The 14,574-nt window shown below is 50.5% G+C and overlaps 1 protein-coding gene across 1 annotated transcript; it reads right to left on the minus strand.

Annotated features, from left to right (window-relative positions):
* Positions 1-624: 624 nt before the first annotated feature.
* LOC125546862 (3'-5' exonuclease-like) lies at positions 625-1,365 on the minus strand. Its single transcript, XM_048710971.2, has one exon. It carries the CDS (start codon positions 1,363-1,365, stop codon positions 625-627), a length of 741 nt encoding a protein of 246 aa, XP_048566928.2.
* Between the last annotated feature and the right edge of the window lie 13,209 nt (positions 1,366-14,574).

The following is a 14,574-nucleotide window of genomic DNA, read 5'->3' on the forward strand; positions in this document are numbered from 1 at the left end:
ACAAGAATTGAACAAGCACAGCGAACACATCGGCCCGGTTTACGAACAAGCCCAGCCCAGTAAATGAAAACGAGCGAACACGTCGGCCTGACCCAGCACCTTCAACCCGAGCGCTGGAAAAAAAATAACGGCCACTAGCGCCACGCCGTCACCGCTGCCTACTTGCTCGCAATGGGCCACCTCAAAAATCAGGACCATTCTTTTACTTAGTGTTTTTTGCCACAGTTAGAAATTCTGTTCAGCGTGAAATGTCGCAAATCGTAAAGTAGTGGTTTTTAGCAGGTCGTGACACGAATGTGGTGGTTCTGTGCATTTAACTCGACACTACACATTGCTTTATTTCTATTTAGTATTTTCCGAGTGGCAAAGCCACCGGAAGTTTAAAGTATGATTACAATGCAAATTAATGTCCTAGTAGTTAGGTTATCGGAAGAAAGGTGCTAATTTGAGCACTATGTGCCAACAAATCAATCCTAATTTCAGCATCCAACGTCGAGCTAGCGACAAAACCATATCGGTCCAAGTATTCACATTTTATCCCAACAAATGTGTATACATACACAACTAAATCTACGGAACAATTAAGCGCAAACTTGCAATGCTTAACCCAAGCATCTTCAGAAGTTAAACACGGGGTTCGCAGAGTAGCCGGCGGCCAACGTCGAAGGACACGAAGGCGTCGATGCAGGCGTACCGGACCTGCTCCCTTGACAGGTGCGGCGCGGCCCACTTGCTCATTGTAACCTTCTTCGGCTTCTCGATGAGAGTGTCCATCACCTCGCGCGCTAGGGTCATGAGCCCTGCCTGCCGGAGCTCTGGCCGGCCGAGCACAACCGCCGCGACCTGAGGCAGGTCCATCGTGTGGGCCACCTCAAGGTTACAGTCGTCGTGCAGCCGCTTGACGTCGCCACCCACCCCGACGGCGACGAAGCAGAAGTCGGGGTTGGCCAGGAAGGCCGCGAGCTCGGCAGGGATGTAGTCGGCGTGGAAAATCTGGTAGACAAGGCAGCGGTCGCCGACGCAGAGCTGGAGGACGGCGATCTGGTACCGGGGCTTCCCGCCGGTCTCGGAGATTTGGTGCCACTCCGTATCGAGGCCGACGACGAGGCAATGGTGGTGCTCTTGGACCTCCTCCAGGGCTTGCTGCTCTTGGACCTTATTGAGTCTATTGTGGTCATGGATCTCTTTGCAGAAGAGTTCCTGGAGCTCCCGGAGAAAGAGCAAGACATCACAGGCGGAGGACGTAACGGTGGTCCGGATCACGGTGCCGTCGTCCATGACGACGTCCACGGCTACCCTTGAGCGATGACGGGGTGCCACTGGTTGATCGCCTGATTGACGCGGTGCATGGTACGTGATTGCCATCGGAGCAGGTGGGTCCTGGGCTCCTGGCTTTGGGTGTTATTACTCGTCGTTACGCCGGCGTATATATAGGGCAAGACTTTTCCTTTCTCGAATCAGATATAGAGCAAGGCTGGTACGAGCTAGTTTGAACTTCTCTGCCCGCACATATATATGCTGCGAGTCCAAGCGTGGGCTGAAATGAACTCTGGCTCGTGCTCTGAGTCCGAGTAGGTTTCGGCGGTCTACGCGCTGTGCATAATGAGCACGGTCGGTAACTCTAACCTATCCCCTAAAAGTCCATAGGGAGTAGTTTTACTACCTTACCACGCATCTAGCCGATCCTTTAAAAAAAATTAGTGAAGTAAAAATTTTACTCCACCTCCCTATTTCCACTAAAATTTACTCCATCTCCCCATTGTCGAGTAAAATTGGCGCCTCCCTCCTGCGCTGCACTGTCTCCCGTCGGCGCAGCCACTACACGCCGCCGCCGCTGCCAATGACCGCCGGCCCGGCCGGAACGGATAGCCCGGCCCCTTCCCTCACCCCAGCGACCACCGGCGTCGGCTTTTCGCTGCTGGAAAGCACCCACGCGCCGCCGCCGAAGAAGAAGAAGAGTTTGGGTATGAAGAAGACCCACCGCGTCCAAGCTCCTCCAACCGCTCCAATGGTCTCTGGGGTGGCCACCGCCTCTCCAGCAACGGCACGCCGCCCACCCTCCCGCTGCACCTCTCGGAGGCAAATGTGCTCGAAAGCCGACGGCGGCGGCGGTGGCGCTCGCGGAGGCGGACGCGAAGAAGAAGATGAAGAAGGCCAAAGCGGCGCCTTGTCCTACGCCAACGCCTTTTGCTGCACCTCCGGCAGCCCCTATGGCGACTGCTCCGGCTAGAGCGGCGGCCACAGCCGGCAACAAGAATCACGGCCACCAAGTGCTCGATGAAATGCCAACAAGGTAAAAATAAAAACCTCGCGTCGTGTCGGTATCCGATAGTGATTGTTGGTGATCGGTAATGATTGTTAATTGTGTTTGCTTTGATATTGTAGTCCGGAGATGAACACGGCCGAATTCCTCTCATCGTTGGAGTCCTAGACCACCATTGGCCTTGATGAGCTCAATTATGACTCGTTTTGGGATCATTCGGCCACCCAAGGCATGGAGGAGGAGGAGGCCGAGGAGCAGGTGGCCGAGCAGGAGGTGGCCAAGGAGGAGAAGGAGGTTGTGGATGTGACCGATGAAAGCACCAAGGTCCCAAGGTGCCACACCCAAAACTACAACCAAAAGGAGGACATTGCGCTTTGCGACGCTTGGTGCGTCATCTCCATGGATGCCACGATAGGAACGTATCAAACCAAGACCATGTTTTGGGAGAGGATTAATAACCACTACAACAACTCTGTGGACGTGTGATCAAGCAGTGCACAAGGTTTTCTTGGGCATCGTTGGAGCACCATTCATGGCCAATGCAACTGATGGTCCGGTTGCATCGACCAAGTGAATCATGCTCCACCGAGTGGTGTGCAAGTGGCGGAGTGTGCCCCCTACATCCAAGAACTATTCAAGCATTGGAACACCAAGTTTTGCCACAAGCCCTTCACTTTGCATCATTGCTACAAAGAGCTATGCGGGAACGAGAAGTGGATCCAAAGAATTACGGAGACCACTCCAAAGAGGTCAAGGTTTAGCATATCCGTTGAGGAGGACGACGAGGTTGATGAAGATGCCAATAATAGACTAGAAGGAAACAAGATTGCAATGGAGAAAAGAAGGGAAATGCATTCGGTGGCACTTACAAGGAAGAACTTGTGGCAATAATCGAGACCAAGAAGATGTTTGCGGCTGAACGCAAAGAGGAGAAGATAAAACTTTATGTTATGACGGTTATGCGATGCATGTTTTAATTTCAATGTTTTTAAGATATGTGTTGTGTAGTGTTTGAAGATGGTGCGGCTAGGACACACAATGGACACAATTTTATTTTTCCTCCACAACTTTTAGGGGATCGGCTAGGTGTGGCCACTGGTAGTGAAGTAAAATTTTACTCCACTAACTTTACTCCGCCGTTTACTCCCTTAAGTTTTAGGGGATCAGTTAGAGTTGCCCTAATGTGTTAGAAGTATAATTGTGTTAAAGTAGACATATAAGAAGTAGAGGTATTCAGTATAATATTTAAACATGCAACAACTTATCTTGTACTTCAAGTCAATATACCCACACCACCCTCAAAATCCATTGAAAATTGATGCAAGATTTATCCGACACACGGCTCCGAGACTACGAGCCACAGAGGACCATCACACGGAGACTCCGATCTACACAGACAGGTGACAGCTAGGGCGTGGCTATTTCATTTTTGCTACTAGGCCTTTGGCCCAAAGCCCAACTAGAATTTGAAATTCTCATGGCCCATTCATGCATGGTTGTGTGTGGTCTGAGTGAGACTCACCCTGTGCGTTCGGTTTATTCAGTTTGCATGGTTTGGTTTATATGGTTTTTTGATTTGTACGGTATTAATACTTCGGTAAATACAATATGAAATTAAAATATGGTTCGGTTTCGGTATATACCAAATTATTTCGGTATGGTTTCGGTATATACCATAAAAACCAAAGTTGATGCGAATTTGAAAACGACGTAGTAATAATTTGCAAATTTATGACTCAAAACACATACTATTTTACACAAATAGTATATATATATAAGTATATATGCATGCATTGATTCATCTGTTGATGGTTATGGACGTGCTTGGCATTTTACAAAGAGAAAAATGACTATGTTAAATAAAAATTTACGCGCTTAGTAGTGAATTTGACTCATGTACAAGAAAAATGACAACTTGTATGGTTGTTCATCTCAAGAAATATAAATTTATTTTTTACTTCGGTTTATTCGGTTAACCGTTCGGTTTTTGGTATATACCATAAAAACCAAACTTCAAATCGGTATGAAAAGTTCATACCATACCGAAACCAGAAACCATAAAAACCATAAAATCAGTTCGGTTCGGTTTATTTTTGGTATGATTTTTCAGTTCAGTTTTCAAATGCACAGAGTGAAGTGAGACTAATGTTTAGTCCCATACTACTAGGTGAGTGGGAGATGCACCACTTTATAAGGTGAGTCTTCTAGCACTTGTATGAGCATGAGAAGAGGAGACCTACACGCGCGCTCCTCCTCCTCGCTCTCCTCGCCACGCCACACCGCATTTTTGGGGAGCGCACTCGCGCGACTGCTGGCAGCGACGACTTCGCCAACGACAACTGATACGTCTCCAGCGTATCTATAATTTTTTATTGTTCCATGCTATTATATTATCTGTTTTGGATTCTTATATGCATCAACATGCTATTTTATATGATTTTTGGTACTAACCTATTAACCTAGAGCCCAGGGCCAGTTTCTGTTTTTCCTTATTTTAGAGTTTCGCAGAAAAGAAATACCAAACGGAATCCAAATGGAATAAAACTTTCGCAATGATTTTTCTTGGACCAGAAGACACCCAGGAGACTTGGAGTATAAGTCAGAGGAGCCTCGAGGCTGCCACAAGGGTGGAGGGCGTGCCCAGGGGGGTGGGGCGCGCCCCCTGACCTTGTGGGCCCCTTGTAGCTCCCCTGACCTAATTCTTTCGCCTATATATACTCTTATACCCCCAAAACATCCAAGGGAGCCACAAACCACTTTTCCACCGCCGCAACCTTCTGTACCCGTGAGATCCCATCTCGGGGCCTTTTTCGGCATCCTGCCGGAGGGGGAATTGATCACGGAGGGCTTCTACGTCAACACCATTGCCTCTCCGATGAAGCGTGAGTAGTTTACTTCAGACCTACGGGGTCATAGATAATACCTAGATGGCTTTTTCTCTCTCTTTGATTCTCTATACAAAGTTCTCCTCGATGTTCTTGGAGGTCTATTCGATGTAATACTCTTTTGTGGTGTGTTTGCCGAGATTCAATGAATTGTGGATTTATGATCGGCTTATCTATGAATATTATTTGAATATCCTCTGAATTCTTATATGCATGATTTGATATCTTTGCAAGTCTCTTCGAACTATCGATTTGGTTTGGCCAACTAGATTGGTTTTTCTTGCAATGGGAGAAGTGGTTAGCTTTGAGTTCAATCTTGCGGTGTCCTTTCCCAGTGATAGTAGGGGCAGCAAGGCACGTATTGTATTGTTGCCATCGAGGATAAAAATATGGGGTTTTCATCATATTGCTTGAGTTAATTCCTCTACATCATGTCATCTTGCTTAAGGCGTTACTCCGTTCTTTATGAACTTAATACTCTAGATGCATGCTGGATACTGGTCGATGTGTGGAGTAATAGTAGTAGATGCAGAATCGTTTCGGTCTACTTGACACAGACGTGATGCCTATATTCATGATCATTGCCTTAGATATCATCATAACTTTGCGCTTTTCTATCAATTGCTCGAAAGTAATTTGTTCACCCACCGTAATAATTTCTATCTTGAGAGAAGCCAGTAGTGAAACCTATGGCCCCCGGGTCTACTTTACATCATATTAGTTTCCCGTAAACTTGCCAATTTCTGTCACCGTTTCCTTACTTTGCAATCTTTTACTTTTCGTTCCATAAACCAAAAATACCAAAAATATACTTTACCGCTTATCCATCTCTATCAGATCTCACTTTGCGAATAACCGTGAAGGGATTAACAACCCCTTTGTCGCGTTGGTTGCAAGTTGGTGTTTGTTTGTGCAGGTATTTAGTGGCTTGTTGCATAATCTCCTACTGGATTGATACCTTGGTTCTCAAAACTGAGGGAAATACTTACACTACTTTGCTGCATCACCCTTTCCTCTTCAAGGAAAAAACCAACGCAAGCTCAAGAGGTAGCAAGAAGGATTTCTGGCGCCGTTGCCGGGGAGATCTACACCAAGCCAAGACATACCAAGTACCCATCATAAACTCTCATCTCTCGCATTACATTATTCGCCATTCGCGTCTCATTTTCCTCTCCCCCACTTCTAAAACGATTTATGAAAAGATTTGCCTTTTCTTCGCACTCCTTTTTGTTCATCTCCTTTTCCATGGCTGAATCTAAAAGAGTTTCGGGTTTTCTCCCAGGTTCAAGTACCTTGTGAGGGAGTCCTGGATTAGGGGATCTCCGGGCAGCCGGACTATCTCCATTGGCCGGACTGTTAGACTATGAAGATACAAGATTGAAGACTTCGTCTCGTGTCCGGGTGGGACTCTACTTGGCGTGGAAGGCAAGCTACGCAATATGGATATGGATATCTCCTCCTTTGTAACCGACCTTGTGTAACCCTAACCCTCTCCAGTGTCTATATAAACCGAAGGGTTTTAGTCCATAGGATAAGAACCATAACATACAATCATACCATAGGCTAGCTTCTAGGGTTTAGCCTCTCTGATCTCGTGGTAGATCTAGTCTTGTACTACCCATATCATCAATATTAATCAATTAGGACGTAGGGTTTTACCTCCATCAAGAGGGCCCGAACCTGGGTAAAACATTGTGTCCCCTGCCTCCTGTTACCATCCGGCCTAGACGCACAGTTCGAGACCCCCTACCAGAGATCCGCCGGTTTTGACACCGACATTGGTGCTTTCATTGAGAGTTCCTCTGTGTCGTCGCCGTTAGGCTCGATGGCTCCTCCGATCATCAACAACAATGCAGTCCAGGGTGAGACTTTTCTCCCCGGACAGATCTTCGTATTCGGCGGCTTTGCACTGCGGGCTAATTCGCTTGGCCATCTGGAGCAGATTGAAAGCTACGCCCCTGGCCATCAGGTCAGATTTGGAAGTTTGAACTACACGGCCGACATCCGCGGAGACTTGATCTTCGACGGATTCGAGCAGCAGCCGGGCGCGCCGCACTGTCACGATGGGTATGACCTAGCTCTGCCGCTGAACAGTACCCCAGAGGTCGCGCCCGCATCAGCTCCGACCCTTAGCTCGGAGCCAACTGCGCCAATCGAGGACGGGTGGCTAGACACCTCCTCAGGGGATGCAGTCTCAACGGCGATCGAGCCGAACACCAGCCTAATCCTCTGCGAAGCCCGTGACTCCAAGGTGCCGGACTCTTTTCCAGACTCCGAACCGTCCGCGCCCCTGCCAATCGAATCCGATTGGGCGCCGATCATGGAATTCACCGTTGCGGATATCTTTCAGCACTCGCCCTTCGGCGACATTCTGAATTCACTAAGGTCTCTCTCTTTGTCAGGAGAGCCCTGGCCGGACTATGGCCAACAGGATTGGGATGCGGACAACGAAGAAATTCGACGCCCACCCACCACCCACTTCGTAGCCACTGTCAATGATTTAACCGACATGCTCGACTTCGACTCTGAAGACATCGACGGTATGGACGACGATGTAGGAGACGAACATGAACCAGCACCTATAGGGCACTGGAAAGCCACCTCGTCATATGACATATACATGGTGGATACACCCAAAGAAGGCAATGGCGATGAGATAGCGGAGGATGACCCCTCCAAGTAGCAACCCAAGCGTCGACGTCAGCGGCGCCGCTCTAAGTCCCGCCAAAGCAAAAGTGGTGATACCGGCACATGAGATAATAACACTCTGGATAGTGCCGAAGACAATAACAATCCTCTCCAGCAAGATTTAGAGTAGGACGATGGAGAAGCCAGCCCTCCTGAGAGAGCGGCAGACGGAGAAGAGGAAGATGACAATTACATGCCCCCTCCGAAGACGAGGCAAGCCTCGGCGACGATGAATTCGCCGTACCAAAGGATCCCGTCGAACAAGAGCGCTTCAAGCGCCGGCTTATGGCCACGGCAAATAGCCTCAAGAAAAAGCAGCAGCAGCTTCAAGCTGATCAAGATCTGCTAGCTGACAGATGGACTGAAGTCCTCGCGGCCGAGGAATATAAACTTGAGCGCCCCTCCAAGAATTACCCAAAGTGCAGGTTACTACCCCGACTGGAGGAAGAAGCGTATGATACGGCTGATCGGCCACCTCGTGGCCACGATAGAGGGGCATTCCAGCCAAAAACTCAGCCTCCACCCCGATGCCATTCACATAAAAAGGCCTGGGGAGATACGCCAGACCTACGGGACATATTGGAGGACAAAGAAAAGCATGCAAGATCGATCTACAGATCACGAAGGCGCACCACTCTGCGAGACGATAAACGTCATGCCGGATACAGTAAAAGCAAATCCGGTCGAGCCGAACACAGCGGGCAAGACCCATTCGAGCTGCATCGCGATATAGCCCAATACAGAGGCGCCGCACACCCCTTATGCTTCACAGATGAAGTAATGGATCATCAATTCCCAGAAGGTTTCAAACCCGTAAATATTGAATCATACGACGGCACAACAGATCCCGCAGTATGGATCGAGGATTTACTCCGCCACATCCACATGGCCCGCGGTGATGACTTACACGCCATCAAATACCTCCCACTAAAGCTCAAAGGACCAGCGCAGCATTGGCTTAACAGCTTGCCAGCGGACTCCATTAGCTGTTGGAAAGATCTGGAAGCTGCATTCCTCAACAACTTTCAGGGCACTTATGTGCGACCACTAGACGCCAATGACTTGAGCCACATAATTCAGCAGCCAGAAGAGTCGGCCAGGCAATTCTGGACTCGGTTCCTTACAAAGAAAAATCAAATCGTCGATTGTCCGGATGCAAAGGCCTTAGCGGCTTTCAAACACAACATCTGAGACGAGTGGCTAGCCCAGCACCTTGGTCAGGAAAAGCCGAAATCTATGGCAGCTCTCACGACCCTCATGACCCGCTTTTGTGCGGGAGAAGACAGCTGGCTGGCTCGCAGTAATAACATATCAAAGAACCATGGTACCTATGATACCAAGGACGGCAATAGCAGGTCATGTCGCAACAAACATAAGCGCCGCATTAACAGCGAAAATACCGAGGATATGGCAGTCAATGCCGGATTCAAAGGCTCTAAACCTGGTCAGCGGAAAAAGCCATTCAAACAAAATACGCCGGGTCTGTCCAACTTGGACCGTATACTCGATCACTCGTGTCAAATACACGGCACCCCAGACAAGCCAGCCAATCACACCAACAGGGATTGTTGGGTGTTCAAGCAGGCCGGCAAGTTGCTTGCCAAAAACAAAGACAAGGGGCCGCATAGCGATGACGAGGGGGAATCACGGCAGCCACACACCGGAGGACAGAAGAGGTTTCCCCCACAAGTGCGGACGGTGAACATGATATACGCAACCCACATCCCCAAGAGGGAGCGGAAGCGTGCGCTCAGGGACGCATATGCGTTGGAGCCGGTCGCCCCGAAGTTCAACCCTTGGTCCTCCTGTCCGATCACCTTCGATCGCAGGGACCACCCCACTAGTATCCGTCATGGAGGATTCGCCGCACTGGTCCTAGACCCAATCATTGACGGATTTCACCTCACTCGAGTCCTTATGGATGGCGGTAGCAGCCTGAACCTGCTTTATCAGGACACAGCGTGCAAAATGGGTATAGAACCCTCAAGGATCAAACCCACAAAAACGACCTTTAAAGGCGTCGTTCCAGGTGTAGAGGCCAATTGCACAGACTCAATTACACTGAAAGTGGCCTTCGGATCCCCGGATAACTTCCGAAGCGAAGAGTTAATCTTTGACATAGTCCCGTTCCGCAGTGGTTATCATGCGCTGCTCGGGCGAATTGCATTTGCTAGATTCAATGCGGTGCCACATTATGCATACCTCAAGCTCAAGATGCCAGGACATCGCAGAGTTATTACAGTCAATGGAAACACAGATCGCTCTCTCCGAACAGAGGAGCACACCGCGGCCCTCGCAGCAGAAGCGCAAAGCAGCCTCTCAAGGCAATCAACCAGTTCGGCGCTTCAAAGCCCGGACACCTTCAAGCGCGCTCGGAGCAATCGACAAATGGACCGTCTGTCACGATCTGAGCTTGCGTAGCAATATGGCACCCACCCAAATCCCAGCCCAACGGGAAAACTCGTGCCATGCGTACATACTTATGCACCAAAAATACCATGGGCACAGGTGGGGAGGGGGGCAAAACCGCAACACGCCCCAAGACGCGGCTTAAACCGCACTAGGGGCTTCCCGTTTTGCAATTTTTCTCTTTTTTCAGGACCTTAATCTCTGGAAACACTGTCCGGCAACACTATTGCCGAACACATGATGCAGCAACCAAGGAGGCAACCAGCTACGTCATACCACGGAATTCCCAGGTGGATTATAGTAATGAGAGAAATATTCGATTTCATATCATTCCTCAGCTTGCCCTTGGAAGGGACATAGTCCTACTCTTTGCTTATCGCACTACCTGTATCACTCTGCTTTAACGCGATCTTTTGACTAAACAATGCATGACATTACGACTATTATTGCATTCTTGTTATATATATATCCATGTGTTCATTAATGACGCCTTGCAACCGTACACTTTGGTACGGCCAACACACCAGGGGCTTACGTACCCCACAATACGGTGTGAAAAGTCCGAACACTTTCACAAGTGCGGCACCCCGAACTTATAGCATTATATGCATCATCTCTCAATCATGTCTTTGGTCAAATGTTGGGTTTGCCCGGCTCCTATGTTTTGGTACCTTACGTTCTGCTCTATAGGCTAAGGTAGCGCTAGGAGAACTACTGCGATTGTGCCCCGGTTCTGCTGGGTTCAGCACCTCGGTAGAGAAAGCTAAAACTGACTGTCATGATAAGGCGAGAGACTGGTCGCTGTTCGGCGAGGTTTTCGAGTCCCTAAAGACTTATGCCGCTTAGAGCGAGGGGCCGGCCCTGTCCGGCTTAAAGGCGTGTATCGCGCCCCGAATTCGGTCTTCCGAATACCATGGGCTTCGCCGAAATTTAAAATTATAGAATTCTATGGCTAAGTGAGAGTGATAAAGCATTATTAGTCCGGTTGCCTTGTTCGCTGTGCTGAGCACCTCCCTCGAAGGACCCAAACATGGGAACAAGAGTACTCAGGTTTATCCCGAACACCCCAGCACTCGTGGCATGGGGGCAGAAGCCGAGGACTAGCCATCTCTCAGATTGGATAAATAGCCAAACAGAAGGCAATATTTTAAATCAAACAAGCGTTGCATAGCACATATGAAACAAGTTTTCATAAATACAGGATAAAACGAGCAAGTCTCATTCAAATATTACATCTTTGGAACACTCGTCCGCTATGAGACGGGCACTCGGCAGAACACCCTCGTAGTACATCTCGGGGTGGCGGTGCTCCTTGCCCTCCGGCGGCCCCTCCTTGATCAGCTTCACGGCGTCTAGCTTGACCCACTGCAATTTCACACGAGCGAAAGCCCGGCGTGCACCTTCAATGCAGACAGATCGCTTGACGACCTCCAGCCGCGGACAGGCATCCACAGGCCGCCTCACCAGGAGGAAGAAGATGTTCGGAAGGGCGTCGCTAGGCCACAGCCGGACTATAAAGCTCTTCATGGCCCGATCGGCCGCCTTATGTAGCTCGACCATCTGCTTCAGCTGGTCGCTCATTGGCACCGGGTGTTCGGCCTCAGCATACTGAGACCAGAACAACTTCTCCGTTGAGCTTCCATCCTCGGCCTGGTAAAATTGTGCGGCATTGGACACACTGCGGGGAAAATCTGTGAATGCTCCTGGAGAGCTCCGGATTCGGGTAAGTAATCGGATATTTACTCTTACATGCTTGCTTTGCATATAGAAAGCCTTACCCACCGCTATCTTCTTCATTGCGTCGATCTCCTGGCGGGCCTTTTGGGCTTCGGCCTTGGCACTTTTTGTGCCCTCGAGGGCCGCGGCAAGCTCAGACTCCCGCGTCTTTGAGTCAAGCTCCAACGCCTCGTGCTTCACCACGAGAGCCTGGAGCTCTTGCTGCACCTCGCCCACCCGAGCCTCGTGCTTCTCTTGCTCGGTGCGCTCCTTGGCCGCTTTATCTTCGGCCTTGGTTAGCGCTTGCTTCAGGGTCACCACCTCGGTCGTGGCCCCTGGCAAATATACGATGATACTATCATTTTGCAATCGCATCTTCGTTTATATATACATATCTATAGACAGGGTATTACTTACCCTTGTTCTCCTCGAGCTGCCTCTTGGCAAGGCCGAGCTCTTTCCTGGACCCCTCAAGGTCCTGCTTCAGTACGGCAACCTCCGCAGTCAGTGCGGTGGACGCCAGCAGCGAGGCCTGCATATGCATATTGACATACTTATATTAGACTCCTGCGATATTATTTGATCCTCTGTTCGACTTTTCTTTGTGAACAACGAACAAAGCATCAGGGGCTACTGTCTATGCAATAATATTTCTACTACATTTTAAAACACTTACCTCAAAGCCCTTTAGAAGGCTGGCACAGGTTTCAGTCAACCCGCTCTTGGCAGACTGAACCTTCTGGACCACCGCACTCATAACAGTACGATGCTCCTCGTCGATGGAAGCGCTGCGAAGCACTTCTAGCAGATTGTCCAGCGCCTCTGGATGGACAGAGGTCACCGGCACAGGCGTCTTGCCCCTCTTAGAAGGAGGCCACCTGCCCGAGCCTAGAACCGCTGGAGGTTCTGGCGCGGTATTCGGCTGAGGGCCGAACTCGGAGCTCTCAGGGGCCCCGTCCCCTCGTCTCCCGGAGTCCGGAAGGCCGCCTTGAGGCGCCTCCGGGACTGTCTCCCCTTGGTCCGGTGCCTCTTGAGACAGCACCTCGGCATCGTCGGCAGGATGAGGGGAGGTGGCGGTCGGGACTGGATCGCTATCCATGTCCGACGAGCCCAGGGAGCCGTCCGATGATACATCAATACTGGCTCGTGGCGGCCTGCATAATCATGTTCGGCGTTAGGGAAAGCAGTGCGACAAAGGAATGCTATGAGTTAATTTGGTATCCGAATACTTACGATCTCCCTGGGGGCTTGGCCCTGGGCAACCACTCGTCTTCGCCTTCGTCGACGGTGGTGGAACTGTCCGGAAGGAGAGTCCTTCCCTTCTTGGTCCCTTCTGCCCCCCAGTTGGGGCGGCCTTCCTTTTCTTATCTCCCCCAGCTGGAGGGGGAGCATCTTCTTCTTCTTCCTCGTCTTTGGGGGAGGAGTGCGCCACAGAGTCATCGGACGGAGAGTCCGACGATGCCTGGCGTCGGGAACTCTTTCGGGTTCCCTTGGCCTTCTTGGTCTTCTCCGGCACCGTAGAAGGGGCCGGAGTCAGCATCTTTGCCAGAAGAGCGTCTGCTGGGCCTTCGGGCAAAGGAGCCGGACAGTCGATCTGTTCGGTCATCTCCTGCCAGTCCTGTCAAAGGTAGTTAAGATCTCGCATGGAGTCAATCTATAAGAAATAAGTATCCTATGAAAGGTAAAGCAGCTTACCGCACTGGCTTGGTGCTTCGCACTGAATCCGCGATCCTCAGTAATAGGAGGGGGGACCTCGGCGCTTTTGAACAGCACCCTCCAGGCATCTTCGTGAGTTGTGTCGAAGAGCCTGTTCAGAGTTTGGTATTGCACCGGGTCGAACTCCCACAAGTTGAACTCCCATTGTTGGCACGGGAGGATCCGGCGGTGGAGCATGACCTGGACCACGTTGACAAGTTTGAGCTTCTTGTTCACCATGTTTTGAATACATGTTTGGAGTCCGGTCAGCTCTCCTGAACTACCCCAGGACAGGCCCTTCTCTTTCCAGGAGGTGAGCCGCATGGGGATGCCAGATCGGAACTCGGGGGCCGCTGCCCATACAGGGTCGCGCGACTCGGTGATGTAGAACCACCCCGATTGCCACCCCTTTATGGTTTCCACAAAGGAGCCCTCGAGCCATGTTATGTTGGGCATCTTGCCCACCATGGCACCTCCGCACTCCGCCTGGCGGCCGCCCACAACCTTCGGCTTGACATTGAAGGTCTTCAACCATAAGCCGAAGTGGGGCTTGATGCGGAGGAAGGCCTCGCACACGACGATAAACGCCAAGATGTTGAGGATGAAGTTCGGGCCAGATCATGGAAATCCAGGCCGTAATAGAACATGAGCCCCGGACGAATGGGTGGAGAGGGAATCCCAGTCCGCGGAGGAAATGGGTGAGGAACACTACCCTCTCATGGGGCCTAGGGGTGGGGATGAGCTTCCCCTCATTTGGGAGCCGGTGCGCGATGTCGTCGGGCAGGTATCTGGCTCTCCTCAGCTTCTTGATGTCTCCATCCGTGATGGAGGATACCATCCACCTGCCTCCCGCTCCGGACATGGTTGGAGAAGGTTGAGGTGGGAAGTGCGGACTTGGGCGCTAGAGCTCGAGTGTTC

The sequence above is a fragment of the Triticum urartu genome, chromosome 3A (genome assembly GCF_056163025.1).
Source record: "Triticum urartu cultivar PI428250 chromosome 3A, HENAU_Tu73, whole genome shotgun sequence".
Taxonomy (NCBI): Eukaryota; Viridiplantae; Streptophyta; class Magnoliopsida; order Poales; family Poaceae; genus Triticum; species Triticum urartu.

Coding starts and splice junctions, on each gene's coding strand:
- LOC125546862 (XM_048710971.2), bottom strand. CDS start 1,365: ATGGCAATCACGTACCATGCACCGCGTCAATCAGGCGATCAACCAGTG.